At 49.8% G+C, this 17,196-nt stretch overlaps 1 protein-coding gene across 2 annotated transcripts; it reads left to right on the top strand.

Moving 5' to 3' along the window:
* The first annotated feature begins 3,779 nt into the window (after positions 1-3,779).
* Rbm42 (RNA binding motif protein 42) lies at positions 3,780-13,750 on the top strand. Of its 2 annotated transcripts, NM_001014159.2 has the most exons (10): positions 3,820-4,054; positions 4,272-4,407; positions 6,021-6,105; positions 6,202-6,276; positions 7,780-7,845; positions 7,922-8,097; positions 8,602-8,934; positions 9,162-9,279; positions 13,230-13,424; positions 13,506-13,750. In NM_001014159.2, exons 1-10 carry the CDS (start codon positions 3,915-3,917, stop codon positions 13,616-13,618), a joined length of 1,437 nt encoding a protein of 478 aa, NP_001014181.2. In that variant the 5' UTR covers positions 3,820-3,914; the 3' UTR covers positions 13,619-13,750. The 2 variants fall into 2 exon arrangements, with proteins under 2 accessions (XP_006228843.1, NP_001014181.2); XM_006228781.5 differs by lacking the exon at positions 7,780-7,845 and having other exon boundaries at positions 3,780-4,054; positions 7,943-8,097; positions 13,506-13,746.
* Positions 13,751-17,196: the final 3,446 nt, after the last annotated feature.

The following is a 17,196-nucleotide window of genomic DNA, read 5'->3' as shown; positions in this document are numbered from 1 at the left end:
CTGCCCAGTTTTATCAACTTTGTCTTGGCACAGATCTGCAGGTCCTCTCTGGCTGTCGTTCTGGGGTTCCTCCCAGGTCTTGCACTGCCCTCCCAACTAAAGCCAAGAGAAAGAGGAAAGGTGTAACATGGCTCACACACTTAAAAGTGGCTGCTTCACTGTCCTCCTCAGCAGATCAAATGGATCAAAGCCCCTGCCCCCAGGGAACCAGTGGAGAGGGAAGTAGCCAGCTGGCATGGTGAAGGACGGTGGTATAGCGGAACTTAGCTGCCTTGGGTACATTCAGCAGGGTAAGAGTGTAGAAGGGAGATCTTCAGGGCAGAGCTTTGCTGGCAAGGTGATCAGGGAGCACAGTAGCACAGTGCCCTGCCAGAATAGAGTGCTATGTAAGAGTAGGTCAAGAGATGACAGTGTCTTTTAGGGTTCCGTTTTCTTAGTCTGTGACTGTAGCCCAGGCTGGCCTTCAACTCATGCCTGCCTCCACCACCCCTACCTCAGTGTTTGTATTACAAGGTTGCCTTGATTCCTTTTCTAAATGCTGCAACAACATAATGGGTGAAAGCAACATACAAGAGGCTTGCGTTTGCTCACATTTAGAGGCTATAGTGTGTCCTGGCAGGGAAAGCACTGTAGCTCTGTGGTGCTGGGAGCTGAGGTGTTGATTGTTCATATCCTAGCATCTGGACTCTATCTGGAGCCATCTGTAGTTTATCCTAGGAGTATGTCTCAGGGTTTTACTGCTGTGAACAGACACCATGACCAACACAACTCTTGTAAAGACAGCATTTAATTGGGGCTGGCTTACAGGTTCAGAGGTTCAGTCCATTATCATCAAAGTGGGAGCATGGCATTGTCCAGGCAGGCATGGTGCAGGAGGAGCTGAGAGTTCTACATCTTCATCTGAAGGCTGCTAGCAGAAGACTGGCTTCCAGGCAGCTAGGGTGAGGATCTTAAAGCCCACACCCACAGTGACACACCTACTCCAAAGCCATACCTACTCCAACAAGGCCACACCTAATAGTCCCACTCTCTGGCCAAGCATATTCAATCTACCACATTCCACTCCCTGGCCCCCATAGGCTTTTTTTTTTTAAGATTTATTTATTATATATATGAGTACACTGTCGCTGTCTTCAGACACGTCAGAAGAAGGTATCAGATGGTTGTGAGCCATCATGTGGTTGCTGGGGTTTGAACTCAGGACCTCTGGAAGAGCAGTTGGTGCTTTCAACCACTGAGCCATCTCTCCAGCCAGCGCCCCCTCCCCCATAGGCTTCTTAAAACAAGTCTCCAAATTCTACACCTCCATGTCTGATGTCAAAGCGGTCTTCAGATCCCCAACTCGTTTTTCATCTTTGTTGACTGCAACAAACTTCTTTCTCGTGGGCTGGTTCCTCTCCCTGTTAGCAGCTTTCCTCAGCAGATAGCCCATGGCTCTGACATCTTTAATATCTTGGGGTCTCCAAGGCAACTTTAGTGTTACAGCTTCTTCTTCTTTTTTTTTTTTTTTTTTTTTGTTCTTTTTTTCGGAGCTGGGGACCGAACCCAGGGCCTTGCGCTTCCTAGGCAAGCGCTCTACCACTGAGCTAAATCCCCAACCCCAGTGTTACAGCTTCTTGTTCCAGTGTCTGGGACCCACACATGATCTGGGCTCCTCCTAAGGTCTTGAGTCACATCTCCAACGCTGTCCTCTGTATCACTTTAGACTCTCTCTGGTTGACTCCACTCCCCTACTGCTGCTGTTCTTGGTGATCATTCCACAGTACTGGCATTTCCAATCCACTGGGGTCTTTGGCTGCAACTGGGCCTCACTCATAGGCTCTCTTCATGGTGCTAAGCCTCTACATCTTAGCATGACCCCTTCAGTCCTAGGCCATCAACTGCAACTGAGGCTGCACCTTTATCAATGACCTTCCACGGCCTCTCACAGTGCCCAGCCTCAGCTGCTCTCCATGACCCCTTCACACCTTCAAAACCAGTACCACCTGGGTGACTCACACATTACCAAGTACACCTGCAGCATGAGGTAAAACCTTGGCTATCTGGGGAACATGGCTTCTTTTGTGTTCTCAGAAAACACTTCCCAGAAGACTTCACCTCAGTGATGCTGGTCTCTTAATCACTAATTTCTCAGCTCCAGCTAACCAGCATCAATTGTCCCAGCCGTTCCTTCTATTTTCCACTCTAAAGCCAGAGCCACATGGCCGAAGCAGCTGAGATCTGCTGCTTATTGAGGCTGGAACATGCCCCCCACACCACCCCCATTCTCTTACAAGCTTTCTGTTTTCCTACTCCCTCAGTGCCTAAGCTTGGCTGTCCTGGAACTTGGCTCTGTAGATTGACCTTGAACCCAAAGATCTGCATCTCCTGAATTCTGGGATTAAAGACATGTACCTCCACAACTGGACTTAAGCTTTTCTTCACCTAGAACCTGCTTTGTCCCAGGCTGGCCTTGCACTCAGAGATCTGTTTGGTTTTGTCTTCTGGGAATAAGGATTTAAACTTAGCTAGATGGGCTCTAGTAGCTTTAATTAATGAATGAACTGATGGACGAACTGACACAGTGGTTGATTACCCGGATAAGGAGCTAGTTCCCTAGCTGACAAGCTACAGTTAGCCTAGCCGTCAATGTGATCAGGGACCTGAGAAGGGTAAATTATAATCTCCTTGGCTTATGTATCAACTAAAATGACAGAGACTAGTCCATAGTCACCTAGACAGTCTTCCCAGGCTCCTGTGGTCTCCAAAAGACTCATGAACAGTCTAACGTCTAACAATGCGTTAAAAAACCCATCAAATTCCAAATGAAGAGCATGCTACAAAATACTTAATCAACACTCCTGAAACATGTGCCTGGTTAGAGAAGCCGGTGGAAATCCAGCAACTAAATGGAACAGGAATGTGGCATCCTGGTCAGATGATGAGACAGAATAGGGGCATTAGGTAACCATAAAAGGAATTAGAGTAACACATGAGTCTTAATTCATGAAAATGTTAGCGGGTTTAGTGGAGCCGTCAGGAAAAAGAGGCAGCAGATCTCTAAGTTCAAGGCCAGCCTGGTGTACATATCAAGTGACAGGCCAGACAATCAAAAACAAATATAATAAAAAATTTTTTTAAAAAAACTTCAATCCTTTCTAGATCTCTCTAGTATAAAATCCAATATTTTTGTTCTGTATCTGTAATCCCAGCACTTGAAAGCCTACGGCAGAAAAAAAAAAAATGCCCGGGCTGGGGATTTAGCTCAGTGGTAGAGCGCTTACCTAGGAAGCGCAAGGCCCTGGGTTCGGTCCCCAGCTCCGAAAAAAAGAACCAAAAAAAAAAAAAAAAAAGAAAAGAAAGCCTACGGCAGGAAGATTTCTAATAGTTCAAAGCAACCTAGGGAGTTTCATGCCTGGGCTCCAAACCAAACCAAACCCCAAAATGAAAAAGAAAATATAGGCAGTCAATAAAATTAAATTTTGTTTTAAAAAAGAATAATGAACTGACCCCTGGCAGTGTATCTGTTAACGGAGGGCAGGAGACCGCTACCCTAACTTGGCGGTGTTTACAAACTTTGGAAGGGCCTCCGAACTTCCGTGCCTCCTCAAAGTTCCGGCTTCCACAGTGGGGTGGGTCAAAGTGACGTTGCTTCGCTCTCATTCGCCTACCTTCCTCTACGAGGGCGTGGCCTGCCCTAACGCTGCGACTGTCAGACGTGAGGCCCTTCCGGGGACCTGTCTTTCCGACACTCTAATTGGCTTGTGCTCGTCCTGGGGGTGTGGCCATGTCTCATTAGCCCCTGTTCTTAAACTACGTCCTCACGCAGCGCATCCGTCGCGGTAATCCACACGTCATCGGCCGGCTCCCACCCTGAGGGGACAGGGACTCGACCGTAGAACCCGCGGCTGCGGCTGAAAAGAGCGGCGAAGGCCATGGCATCAGCGATGGCCGGAGCGGGACCAGCTCCGGGACTCCCGGTGGCGGGAGGGCCCGTGGTCCCGGGGCCTGGTGTCGGCATCCCGGGCAAGAGCGGCGAAGAACGCTTGAAAGAAATGGAGGCGGAGATGGCCCTGTAAGGCCCTGAGTAGGAAAAATAAAAGCTGTCTCCGGGCAAACCCACTCAACCCTGCAGCCTCCAGGTTTTCGGAAGCCTGAGATGTGGTTCCATAAGGGGCGGTGGGACCCGAGGGACGGGGGGAGGCGTTGGTTGGGATGAAGGCGCTGTGGAAAGTACCCAGCGCCTCAGGCTTAGTAAGACTTGACATATGGTATCTGTCCCGCACCCCCAGGTTTGAGCAAGAAGTACTGGGAGCTCCGGTGACCGGAATCCCAACTGCTGTGCCTGCGGTGCCCACAGTGGAGGCGATGCAGGTTCCCCCAGCACCTGTGATCCGCCCAATTATCGCCACCAACACATATCAACAGGTAAGGCGGGAGCTGCAGCTTATGAGTTGGGAGAACACAATGGTTTGATCCCAATAAGGGTCTATCTGAGGAGAGCGATTGACGTTTTGGCTGGCATGACAAATAACTTAAGGGCCAGGGACTCAGAGTACAAGGCAGTACATTTAATCCATTGGAAACTAGGTTCTACAGCATTCTGTCTGATAGAACTTTCTGCAGTGGTAGAATGGTCTGTATAAAGTTTTTACTCACAAATTTGGGATGTAATTCAGTGGTAGAGCACTTAGCCTCTGCAGAGCCCTATTTTTCTAACCCTACCACCACCACAACAACCAAAATAATAGTAAATTGTATATTTGTGTTAAGTCATTCCCAAGCCTCGTTGATAATATTCTGGGTGCTTAACAGTCAGCTGTCAGGAAGAAGCTGTGGAAAGAAGGAAAGAGGGAGGAACTATTTAAATGAACACCAGCAGAAGAAACTTGTTAATTCTGTTCACAGTTATTAGGTGGGCTGGGATGCAGCTCAGTGGCAGATCTCATGCCTGGCATGCCAAAGCCATAGGTTCAATCCCTTGTATTGGGGGCAGGGGGGGTTCAAAAGCAGGTCTTGAGTGCCTTCTCTGCACTAGGCACTGTTTTAACTAGAGGGTGTATAGGAGAAAACAATACAGAGAAGTTCTTGATTTTTTTTGGCCTTACAAAGTGGTAAGGAGGGCAGAGTTATTAGCAGTCAGGGAAGGCCTTTTTGGTTTGGCATTAGTAAAGCAAGGATATAAATGAGATGGTGAAACCATGCAGATATCTGGAGTGATGTTATCCCCGGCAAAAAGCCATCCGTACCAAGACTGAGACAAAGTGGTCGTCTTGTTCATGCACCAGCAGAGAGGAGAGAACAAAAGGGAACACGGAGAAGACTAAGACAGTAATAGAAGCTAGATCTAGCAGGGTCTTCTGAGCCCCTTAAAGACTCTTAGCTTTCACTTTGAAAATGAGGAACTGCTAGAGAATTCTAAGTCGATAGGTGGTAATGGTTCACCTTACAGGTTAAGCAAGTGGCTTTCGCTATCCGGATAATATACTAGAGAGGGCAAGGGTGAGTTCAAGGAGATCGAAGAGTTTAATAATCTAGGTAAGGCATAGGTGGAAAACAGGGAGGACAAGTCAGCATCAGTTGAGATAGTGTGGGGTCTGCAGCCTCGCCCTGAACATACCTGCTCTCAGAAATGACAGGGACCAGGTTCTTGGATTGGAGATTAGGACTATAGGAAAACTGAGTCAGAGACATTGATCCTGGGAGCTATTCATCGTAATAGCTTAAGCTGTTAAGCGGTGGTGGAGCATGCCTTTAATCCCAGCACTTGGAAGGCAGAGTCAGGTGAATCTTTGTGAGTCTGAGGCCAGCATGGTCTACAGATGGAGTTACACGACAGCCAGGGCTACACAGAGAAAGCCTGTCTTGAAAGACCAACAAAACCAACACAAACAGCTTTACTTAGTGTGGCTCCAGACACCCCAGTGAGGAGGCCTTGTAGCTGACCATGACTGCTCACCAGCCACATAGAACAAAGGGTAAAAGTATTAGCCCGCCACGGGAGCCAGCATCTCTGAGCCAGGACTCCTTCTCCCCAATAGGTCCAACAGACCCTGGAGGCCCGGGCAGCTGCTGCAGCCACAGTAGTTCCTCCCATGGTGGGAGGCCCTCCTTTTGTGGGCCCAGGTAAGTAAGAAAATGAGGGGCCCTGTTTCAGGCAGAGTGGTAAAAAGGGGTGCCCAGAGGTTGCCTTCCACCATCCTCATCTCTTCCTCCCCACAGTTGGCTTTGGCCCTGCTGATCGAAGTCACCTGGACAGTCCTGAGGCTCGAGAGGCCATGTTCCTGAGGCGAGCAGGTAGGTTGGGGACCGCGACCGCACTTTTGGCCACTCGTTTAGGTTTAGAAACTCTGGCTCTGCCCTGCTGTAGATCCCTTTCTCCATCCTGAAACTTTGTATAGTACATCCCTGACCATGTCCTTCTGTACTGTCTCGAGTCACTGCACTCAGTCCGATCCTCTGGGATCTAGTCTAGCACTGCACTTGTCATTACAGATCTTGACAAGGCTCTCAACTTGTGGCACCTTCCAGCAAGCTCTTCAGTTTGCTTACTATGCTTGTCATCTTTTCCTCCCTCTGACAAGCAAGCTTTGTCACATAGTAAACATGACATACAACCACTGAGGGGGGACAGACCCTGGAGAGACTGGTGGTCAGGATGCTTTGTGACCTGGTTCCATGAAGAGGCATATGGCCCAGCTCATTCAGGAGTTCCAAGCCTGGCTGAGATGTCAGCAAGTCAAGGGGTCTTCTCTCTTCTGCTGCGTGTCAATCAGCTATGACTCTCAAACCTTCCTGTCCGCCAGCCATTGCCCACACTTACACACAGTCACATACTGCTAGGTTTTGTGACATTACTTGTGAGAATATGTAATGAGATGTGTTCTCAGTTGAATGTAAAATTTTGTTCACTGTGTTTTATATATTAGTCTGTTCTGCTCTTTTTGCACTGGGGATGAGCCTAGGGCCGAGAGTGTGCTCTATACTAAGCTAGCTCCAAGCCTTTGGCTTTAGAAATAAGACCTTGCTATGCAGCCCAGGCTGGCACCAACTTAAATCCCCTGGGTCTGCCTCCTGGGCACTACACTTACCCTCTGTCTGCATCTTCCTTTTGGTCTGATGGTGTCTGACAAATGTTAACATCTATTCTTTAGTAAGTTAGTGAAAGTCTGACTCGGTCACCTTGCCCAGCCCCCTATCCTGCTGCGCCCTCAGAAGGATACCATGGCTCATCCAGGAAGGCTGTTATGATGCCTCCCAGTCTTTCTCCTGGGGCTCAATCCCCAACCCCATCCATATCCTCTGGAATACCTCCTATACCAGAAGGGAAAGATTTTCCTTATAAATGCTCTCCATGGCAGTGATATTTCTACTCACCCTTTGCTTGTTACTTTCCTTATCCTGAGGTCCTAGTTCATGGGTCCTTTTCTCCAGAAGACCTCTAGTCCTCCCCCACCCTCCTGCAAGCCCCCTGCCCACTGGCTGGGTCAGGATGCTGTTGCCTCTGACAGCTCCATGGGCTGCCCTTCTCTGGCAGTGCATGGATTGCCTCCTATCCTGGACCAAGAGTACCAAAGGACTGTTCGGTCTGCTGGATTCCTAGCAGTTCCCAGCAGGCTCAGACCCACAGGAAATCCTCACACTCAGTGTGCTGAGTAGATCAACGGCAAAACCACTTCATCTTCTAGAATGCTCCTCAGCCTCTTCTTCAGGAATGCCTGGGTGTTCAGAATACCTACACAAACACCTTGTCCCAAGTGTCCCTTTCCCCCATGACACCCCCATCTCTCTCTCCCACAGCTGTGGCCCCTCAGAGGGCCCCTATCCTGCGTCCTGCCTTCGTCCCCCACGTGCTACAGAGAGCAGGTGAGGGGCCAGGGTCATGATCCCTGCCAAGCAATTTCTCCCAAGCCATGGGACACCCCCACTAACACCCTGACAGATTCTGCTCTTTCTTCTGCAGCTGGCGGCCCCCGACCTATGGCCCTGAGGCCTCCACACCAGGCCCTGGTTGGACCCCCTCTGCCTGGGCCTCCTGGACCACCCATGATGCTACCACCAATGGCTCGGGCACCTGGACCACCCCTGGGTTCTATGGCTGCCCTGAGACCTCCCCTGGTAAGTGGACACTGACTACTACTGTGGTTAAAGGTTTAAGTCTTTCTTTCCCCAACTTTGCTTCTGCATCTTTGTACCCCTGTTCTTTTATTTCTTTGTATGATAAAGAACAAAAACAAAAACACCTTGGCTTTCTTTGCTCTTTGGAGACAGTAACTTGCTATGTAGCTCAGGCTGGCCTAGACCTCGTAATCCTCCTGCCTCTCAGCCTCCCAAGTGATGAGGCATGTGGACCATGCCCAGCTTTCTCCTATGCAGGAGCGTTCACGATGAGGAGAAACGCCTACCGTGGATTAGTTCCATATGTTCCTGCTTTCCTTTGATTGCCCCTTTTTACCTATGTGCATTCACCATCTTTGCTGCCTGCATTTCTCCCTCTCCAGCTACTTTACTTCTTTGCTCACTGTTCCCTGGCTCCCAGGCCCTTGCTTCATACACAACAAGGTAGTAGTAAAATGCAAGCCTGTGAGCTACCCATCCCTCACGCCTTCCCCTTGCCCACAGGAAGAGCCAGCAGCTCCTCGAGATCTGGGCCTAGGCCTTGGTTTAGGCCTGAAGGAGAAGGAAGAAGCAGTAGTGGCTGCAGCGGCTGGGCTGGAGGAAGCTAGTGCAGCAGTGGCTGTGGGGGCAGGAGGAGCCCCAGCCGGGCCTGCAGTCATTGGTCCCAGCCTCCCGCTGGCCCTAGCCATGCCCTTGCCTGAGCCCGAGCCCTTGCCCCTCCCGCTGGAGGTGGTCCGTGGCCTGCTGCCTCCACTTCGAATTCCTGAGCTCCTGTCTCTGCGCCCACGACCTCGGCCCCCTCGGCCTGAGCCACCTCCTGGCCTCATGGCCCTAGAGGTAAGCAGGGAATGTGCAGAGAGGGGACAGAAAGGGCCAGGAGAAAGCAGGAGCCCATGAGCTTCCACACACAGAACACAGTCCTCTGACCAGAGGGTGGGTGGGAGGGGAGAGGCAGCCCCTTACACTCCACATCTGGAAGCGGGTCTAGTACTTGAATCTGAGGTGGCATGGCTGGAGGCACTGCAGAGCAGAAGACTTCCAACAGCCTTCCCTTCCCCCTGTAGGTTCCAGAGCCACTGGGTGAAGACAAGAAGAAAGGCAAGCCAGAGAAATTGAAACGCTGCATTCGTACAGCAGCAGGGAGCAGCTGGGAGGACCCCAGCCTGCTGGAGTGGGATGCCGGTGAGTGGCCAGAACGAGGGTTTGTATACTGCCCATCCAAGAACAGGCTGCACTGAGTTTTCAGGACCACCAACCGAAAAGGAAGCAGGGTGACTCCGTACTGCCTGGAGGGCAGGACTCTCCTCATGGTGGGAAGAGGTGGGCATAATTGGGCTCCAGGGCTTGGTTGGTGTGTCTCTCTCTGTGGCCCAGGCTGGCCTGGTTGGTGTGTCTCTGTAGCCCAGGCTGGCCTTAACTTTCAATCCTTTTCCTCAGTGTTCTAAGTGATGGAATCACAGGTGTGAGCCGCTGTGCCCGTTTGTTACCAAGGGCTTTCAGATCCTTCCTCGTGGGGAACCAGGCCTGCTGAAGGCCACATGGATTTTGTTTCAACTTTATGAGAAAACTTTTAAGGGGTTGGGGATTTAGCTCAGTGGTAGAGCTAGCAAGCACAAGGCCCTGGGTTCAGTCCCAGCTCTGATAAAAAGAAAAGAAAAAAAAAAAAAAGAAGAACGCTTTTAAAGCACATAGTGATACAGTGAGTAACCTACCTGGCGCCTAGATTCCACAGCTAACGTTTTGCTGTATTTGCTTTATTCCTGTTTGTTTAGGTTTCCTGTATCCCCCAGCATGTATCTCTCTCTCTCTCTCTCTCTCTCTCTCTCTCTCTCTCTCTCTCTCTCACACACACACACACACACACACACACACACACACACACACACGCAAGCACTCAGAGCTAGGGATGGGTTTTAAGGCTATGCGCATGCCAAGCATCCATAGGACCTGCCTTCTCAAAGTCATGCCATACCCCTCATTACTTAGTGTTTGACATAAGAGTTGAATTATTATTTTTGTTTTGTGAGGTGGAGTCTCACATAGCCCAGTTGACCTCAGACTCATTATGTAACCAAGTAAGGTGTTGAATTTCTGCCTCTTCATGTGAGGCTGGCATGTACCACTACTCTTCAGTTTATGCAGGGCCAATTTGAACCCAGGGTGCAGTCAGTTCTCCCACCCACCTGCTATTTTGTTAAATACCTCAAACTTTGCACCTAAGGAAGACATTCTGTATGTCGTGACAATGTTAGAACAGCTAAGAAAACAATTGCCCTTGTGTATGTAAAGCTGTCTGGCTCCGGCCAGTCTTGAGCTTCTCATCATGTCTTACGTCAGCCTCCCAGATGTTAAAACTACATACACAGTTGCTTCACATAAAGCCAGCTTCTGCTCTTCTTTGCTCTGATTGGCCTGACCTACAGAGCCTGGGCATGCAGCTCGGTAGTGGGGCACTTGCCTGCGTGTCTGAGCCCTGAGTTCATGTCCCAATAGTGCACAGAAAAATCGACCAAGTTCAGTTGATGGTAGAGAGATGCTTCAGTGGTGAGAGAGTACTTACTACTCTTGCAGAGGATCTCAGTTCAGTTCCTACACGAAGCCACTCACAACTACCTGTAACTCTAACTCTGGGGGATCTGAGACTTCTAGACCCCAGGAGCAGCAGCGCTCACGTGGGCACCTTTCCCCACACAGGCACATACTCTTGGACTTAAGAAATAAAAAATTGGGCTGGAGAGGTGGCTCAGTGGTTAAGAGCACTGACCGCTCTTCCAGAGGTCCTGAGTTCAATTCCCAGCAACCACATGGTGGCTCACAACCATCTGTAATGGGATCAGATGCCCTCTTCTGGTGTGTCTGAGGACAGTTACAGTATATGAGTACATATACAGTAAATAAATAAATCTTTAAAAAAAAGAAAGAAAGAAAGAAAGACTTTAGGGCACTTATGGTGACACACTTCAGAGGCAGGCAGATCTTTGGAGTTCAAGGCCAACCTAATCTACATAGTAGGTTCCAGGTCTGCCAGAGCTACATAGCCAGATGTCTATGAGTTTGAGGGTAGCCTAGTTTACATAGCAACTTCCAGGTTAATCAGGGCTACATCCTGAGACTTTGTCTCAAAAAAAAAAAAAGCTATTTTTTTTTCTTTTATAAAGGAAGCTAGCGGGCTGGAGAGATGGCTCAGCGGTTAAGAGCACTGACTGCTCTTCCAGAGGTACTGAGTTCAAATCCCAGCAACCACATGGTGGCTCACAACCATCTGTAATAAGATCTGATGCCCTCTTCTGGTGTATCTGAAAACAGCTACAGTGTACTCATATGCATAAAATAAATAAATAAATCTTTAAAAAAAAAAAAAAAGGAAGCTAGCTGGAGCTGGAGAGATGGCTCAGCGGTTAAGAGCACTGACCGCTCTTCCAGAGGTCCTGAGTTCAAATCCCAGCAACCACATGGTGGCTCACAACCATCTGTAATGGGATCTGATGCCCTCTTCTGGTATATCTGAAAAGAGTAACTGTGTGTGTGTGTGTGTGTCTGTGTGTCTGTGTGTCTGTGTGTGAGAGAGAGAGAGGGAGAGAGAGAGAGGGAGAGAGAGAGAAATCTTTTAAAAGGCGGGGGGGGGGGAGCTAGCTGGGTCTGGAGAGATGGCTCAGTGGTTAAGAGCACTGACTGCTCTTCCAGAGGTCCTGAGTTTAAATCCCAGCAACCACATGGTAGCTTACAACCACTTGTAATAAGATTTGACACTCTCTTCTGGTGTGTCTGAAGACAACTACAGTGAACTTATATAGAATAAATAAATAAATCCAAAAAAAAAAGGAAGCTATCTAAGTCCTAAACCCGAATAAATGAGTGACCATTCATGTAAACCTGGAGAGAGTGTCTAGATTGCAGCCAGCATCCTCCCGCATGCTGGCCCAGGTTCAGGAACATGCAGCTAGGTGGGCAGAGGACAGCCTGGCAGCACCTCTGCTTGCTCGAAGGCTCCTGCAGACCTTGTCCAGATTGTCAGCCTCAGCGGGAAGCTTGCTTTTAAGAAGTGAGAAGAGTAAGTTCGCCGGCCTGGCCAGGTGGTTCATGGTTTGATCTCAGCACTGGAGAGGCAGAGGGTAGAACTCTGGGTGTTGAAGGCCAGCCAGGGCTACAGAGTGAGACCCTTCCCTCCTGTAGACACTTGATTTCAGGACGCACCTCTGCAACCGTTTTCTTATGAAGATGGTCTTGCTAGCACGCCTGACTTATATTTTAAGTTGCTAGGTCAATGGCCTTGCTAGAAAAATCTCACAATAGGTTGTCAGACTATTTCCTCCTTTGGTAGCCTAACTTACTCTCAAATAGTATCTTTACTCACCTCGGAAGCCATGAGGCAGCCTCAGCCATAGCTGAGGACAAAGCAAACTACCTTCACCCCAGCCCTCAGCTGCTGCCTGGTTCCCTGGGACAGGGCTGTGGCCTGGTACAGTTCACTTGATCATCTCACATCTCTATTTCTATGGAAGAAGACAGTGATTTCAGAGCATGCCTACTAGAGGTGCAGGCCCCACGGTTGAGCCCCAGAGTGGTGATTGAGGTCTCCTTGGAGAAGGGGCAGGCAGTGTGTTCCCATGTCAATATGGGGTTAGAGCAGACTCTCAGAGGTGGCCCAGGAGGCTGGTGAGTGCTAGAGGCTCAAAGGACCAAGGAAAGACTAAAGCTAAGACAGTTGAGGCTTCATTGTAGAAAGAAATGACCACTGTAGGTGAGGGAAGGCTATGCTGTTAGAGGTTAAAGGTATATACTGGCTGGGTGTGTTCACACCTGTACTCCCAGCACGTGGGATTTGAGGCCAGCCTGAGCACTACATAACAACCTATTATTTCAAAGGGAAAATAGGGTAAGACACCTGGGGTAAGACCAAATGCCTGAACTCCTCCCAGCTCTCTTCTTGATGTGAGTTCAGGCAGTAACTGGATCCCTCTGCCTCTGTGGGGAAAGGCCTAGAGAGTCCCAGGCTTACCCATGAGGCTGCCTGACGACACAGGGTTCACCACTCCATTGGCAGTTCTAACTGAAGGGTGTGGGCAGAGGCTGGGGATGGGACAGCACTTGGGGGGATGCTCTGACTCTGACCTCTTCTCTCCTATCCCCAGATGACTTCCGAATCTTCTGCGGGGATCTGGGCAATGAGGTGAACGATGACATCTTGGCACGAGCCTTCAGCCGTTTCCCATCCTTCCTTAAGGCGAAGGTGATCCGTGACAAGCGCACAGGCAAAACCAAGGGCTATGGCTTTGTCAGCTTCAAAGACCCCAGTGACTATGTGCGTGCCATGCGTGAGATGAATGGTGAGTGAGGCCTCGCCTGGGGAGGGGGGTGTGGTGGAAGCCTCACCTCCAAGTCTGACCTGGAACCCTCCATTCCCACAGGGAAGTACGTGGGCTCACGCCCCATCAAGCTTCGCAAAAGCATGTGGAAGGACCGGAATCTGGATGTGGTCCGTAAGAAGCAGAAGGAAAAGAAAAAGTTGGGCCTCAGATAGGGTCTGTGGCTAGGCACCCGCTCCCACCCGGCCGTGCGCTAGCTTCTTCCAACAGTTGTCTGTGGGAAACCCCCAGCTGTCCACTCACCTCTCCCAAAACCAGTTTCAATAAATTACCTTCATTTCCATCTCTGACTGGACTTAGAAACTGTTAGCTGACAGGGCCTGGCTCACCCCACCTGAGCTTGGAAAGTTTACTGGGCGAACACGCAGATTCACAATGCTGAGCATCTAGTATATATGGCCATTACTTCTCGTGGTGGGTGTTTTCACTCTGTGTGTTATACATGCAAACACGTGTGTGTGCATTTGTGCACTCTCCTTCCACCATGTGGGCTCTAGGGATCAAACTGGTCGTCAGACCGGTAGCAAGCATCTTTGTCCACTGAATCATCTCACCAGCTCCCTCTGATAGGCTCTTGTATGTTCCTGGCTGGCCTCAAACACGGATGTGGTTTATAGCTATATTCCAGGAGCGAGCATTTGAGGCCTGCCTGGGTTACATAGCAAGAACTTGTTTTAAAAGGGGAGACTCAAGTCTCTAGGATTACATGTATGCGGGACCACACCAAGTGTATGGGGTGCTGGGAATTTAGGACTTTGTGTATACTAGGTAGGCACCCCACCATCAGAGCCTTACCCTCAGCCTCTAGCCTCCTAAATTCTCAAGTGCATGGCGAGTGTTAGCCCATTCCATCTGACGGAGACGGGCTGTTGAAGGTCAAAGCCAAGCATAGCTTGGATCCGTGTTTCTGACTCCAGCCTGTGCTCTTGGCACTGAGGTGGGGTGTTGGGTGTATCTAGGCCCTTCCCTTCTAGAATGCACAGCCACCATGGCAGGCTTTCATCTGACCCAGGATCTGGGCAATGCTGGGGATTCTATGATTACCAGCTACTCTTAGAGCTCATGAAAAGCTGTCCCCATGGCCCGCAAGCCAGACAGCCTGGAGTGTTTAGGCTATGGATTGGGAAGGAACCAACTTAGGATGGAGACATCCTGAAGGAGAAATTCCCTCCTGTGAGGTTTGAGGCAGAATCTGGTATAAGCTAGCTCGGTATCCCCAACTTGGGGTAAGCTTACATTTCCACCTCAGTCTCCCAAGTGTTGGGATCCCAGTGTGGACAGCGATCTCTGGTTCAGAGACTCTTCACCCGATCTTGATCACCTTGTGGGCCCCAGGTGTGTGCAGTCTCTCTGCTGAGCCCTATTCAGCGTCTTTTGAAGGCTTCTGGGTTTCCATTTCTCTTCCTTGTCCAAACCTACAAGCTATCTGTGTCTCTGGGGTCTATACATAGCTTCAAACTTGAAGCCTGAGTTCATACATGAGGAGAAGCCACTTGGGAAGCTGAGGCAGGAGGATCGCCATGAGTTCAAGGCCAGTCTGCACTTCATAGCAAGACCCTGTCTCAAAAGTCTGCAAAATAAAAATTCCTGAGCTGAGGGTGATGGCATATACCTGTATGGATGGGGAAGGGAAACTGGGAAGTGTTCCACAGAATGAGACCCAGCACTGGGAGGCAAGAAGGTCTCTGTGAGTTGGAGGCCAGCCTGGTCTACTTATCTACAAAACAGCCAGAGCTACAAAGTGAGACCATGTCTCAAGAAGAAAGGGAGGAGGGGAAAAAGAAAAAAGAAAGTAAGAAAAAGATCCAGAAGGAAATGCCCAGAGCCTGCCACTTTATAAAAACCAGACAGGCCCAAGCTAGAAGGCAGAGCCAAAGTGTAGGAAGAAGGTATGGAGGTCTCCCAGAGACACAGCCATCAGAACCCTAAATTAGGGAACAAGTTAGGGAAGACTGAGGCTTGAGGGTAGAGAGACGATGCCAAGGCACTTCAGGAAGATCACTCAGAGAGGTGTCAAATTTCTTCTGTTCCTGTCTCCCCACACCCTTTACAACTCCCTCCCTGACGTCACATTTTCCAGTCTGGCCACAGGGGTGAGGGCCTCCCTCCCTGGCAGGAAATGCCCTTTAGCCCCCTGCCACCTGGAATGGACTACTCAGTCCCCAAATCCTTAAGCTCCCTTCTCCCGGTGGTCAGCCCTTTCTACCCTGAACCCCTTTTTTTCCCTGCAACTAAAGTAAAAGGAAAAGGGAATTGTCAAAACAAAGGACAGAGGACACAGCAAGCAGAGATTTAGGGATGGAGGAGGCTAGGTGGAGTAAGCAAGGTACAGAGAGATGGAGGACAGATACCCAGGAGTGAGAGACTTGTCGGGGGAGAGACAATGACAAGGCCCCAGGCTGGTGAAGCAGGTCCAGGGCTAGGGACCTCAGAGAAGCAGGAGACAGGAGAGGCCAACCTCGGGGAAAGGAAACTGGGGTAAGAAGGCCAACAGGACCCTTCAGGCCTGAATTGGGGGTTAGGGGATCAGTGATCTCCCCAGGGGTTCATGGCTCACTCAACTCTGGATCCAAGCATAGCCCCCAAGAGCCTGTTCTCTGGAGGTTCTGTTTCTCTGCAAAATGGAAGAGCTGTGCTGCATCCTTCACCCAAATACTAAAGAATGAAGGTGCTGTGCCAGTTCTGGAGGCTATTAAAGAGATTCGGGGCAGGGCCTCGACAGACACTCCGAGGTTCAGAGCACTCACTGCTCCTGCAGAGGACTTGGGTTTGGTTCTCAGTGCCCACATGGTGGCTCACAACCATCCCTAACTCCATTTCCAGAGGATCCATTGCCACCTGGTTTCCACAGGCACCAGGCATGTACCATGTGTGCAGACATACAAACTGACAGGCAGACAAAATCCTCCAACACAGAAATTTTTTTTAAATTTTTGGCTAGGATCGTGGTGCATGCTTATAATCTCAGAACCAAGGAAGATGAGAAAGGATCAGTTCCATTTGAGGGCTGGAGAGATGGCTCAGCAGTTAAGAACACCGACTGCTCTTCCAGAGGTCCTGAGTTCAAATCCTAGCAACCAACCACATGGTGGCTCACAACCATCTGTAATGGGATCCGATGCCCTCTTCTGCTGTGTCTGAAGCCACCGTGTACTCACATAAAATAAATAAATCTTACAAAACAAAACAAAAACTCCATTTGAGGCCAGCCTAGGCTGCGTAATCATTCTTCTCTCTAAAAATCCAGGGTTTAGGTGAATGAGGTGGTTCCGTGGGTAGGTCAACCCTATTGACCTGAGTTTGATCCCTAGATCCTAGGGGTAATAACCCCTAGAGGGGTCCTTTGACCTCTAACAATGTACACACACACACACACACACACACACACACACACTACACACCAATACCAGGCAAGGTGGCAAATGCCTTTAATCCTAGCACTCAGGAGGCAGATTGAAGCAAATGTCTCGGAGTTTGAGGCAGCTGGGGCAACACAGTGAGACCCTGTTCTGAAAAAATCGGGGTTGGGGATTTAGCTCAGTGGTAGAGCGCTTGCCTAGCAAGCGCAAGGCCCTGGGTTCGGTCCCCAGCTCCGAAAGAAAAAAAAAAAAAAGAAGAAGAAGAAAGAAAAGAAAAAAGAAAAAAGAAGTGGTGGGGGGTCATTAGCTGGCCATGGCTAAAGGTGCTGCCACACAAGTCTGAAGACCTGAGTTCAATCCCCAGAGCCATGTGA

Source organism: Rattus norvegicus, chromosome 1, assembly GCF_036323735.1.
Source record: "Rattus norvegicus strain BN/NHsdMcwi chromosome 1, GRCr8, whole genome shotgun sequence".
Classification (NCBI taxonomy): Eukaryota; Metazoa; Chordata; class Mammalia; order Rodentia; family Muridae; genus Rattus; species Rattus norvegicus.
This window is presented reverse-complemented; position numbering and strand designations above follow the sequence as displayed.

Excerpts from the sequence above, each read along its gene's own strand:
- Rbm42 (NM_001014159.2), top strand. The coding sequence starts at position 3,915 with ATGGCATCAGCGATGGCCGGAGCGGGACCAGCTCCGGGACTCCCGGTG. Across the intron at positions 4,408-6,020 it reads CCACCAACACATATCAACAG|GTCCAACAGACCCTGGAGGC; the intron begins GTAAGGCGGGAG and ends TCTCCCCAATAG. Across the intron at positions 6,106-6,201 it reads CCCTCCTTTTGTGGGCCCAG|TTGGCTTTGGCCCTGCTGAT; the intron begins GTAAGTAAGAAA and ends TCCTCCCCACAG.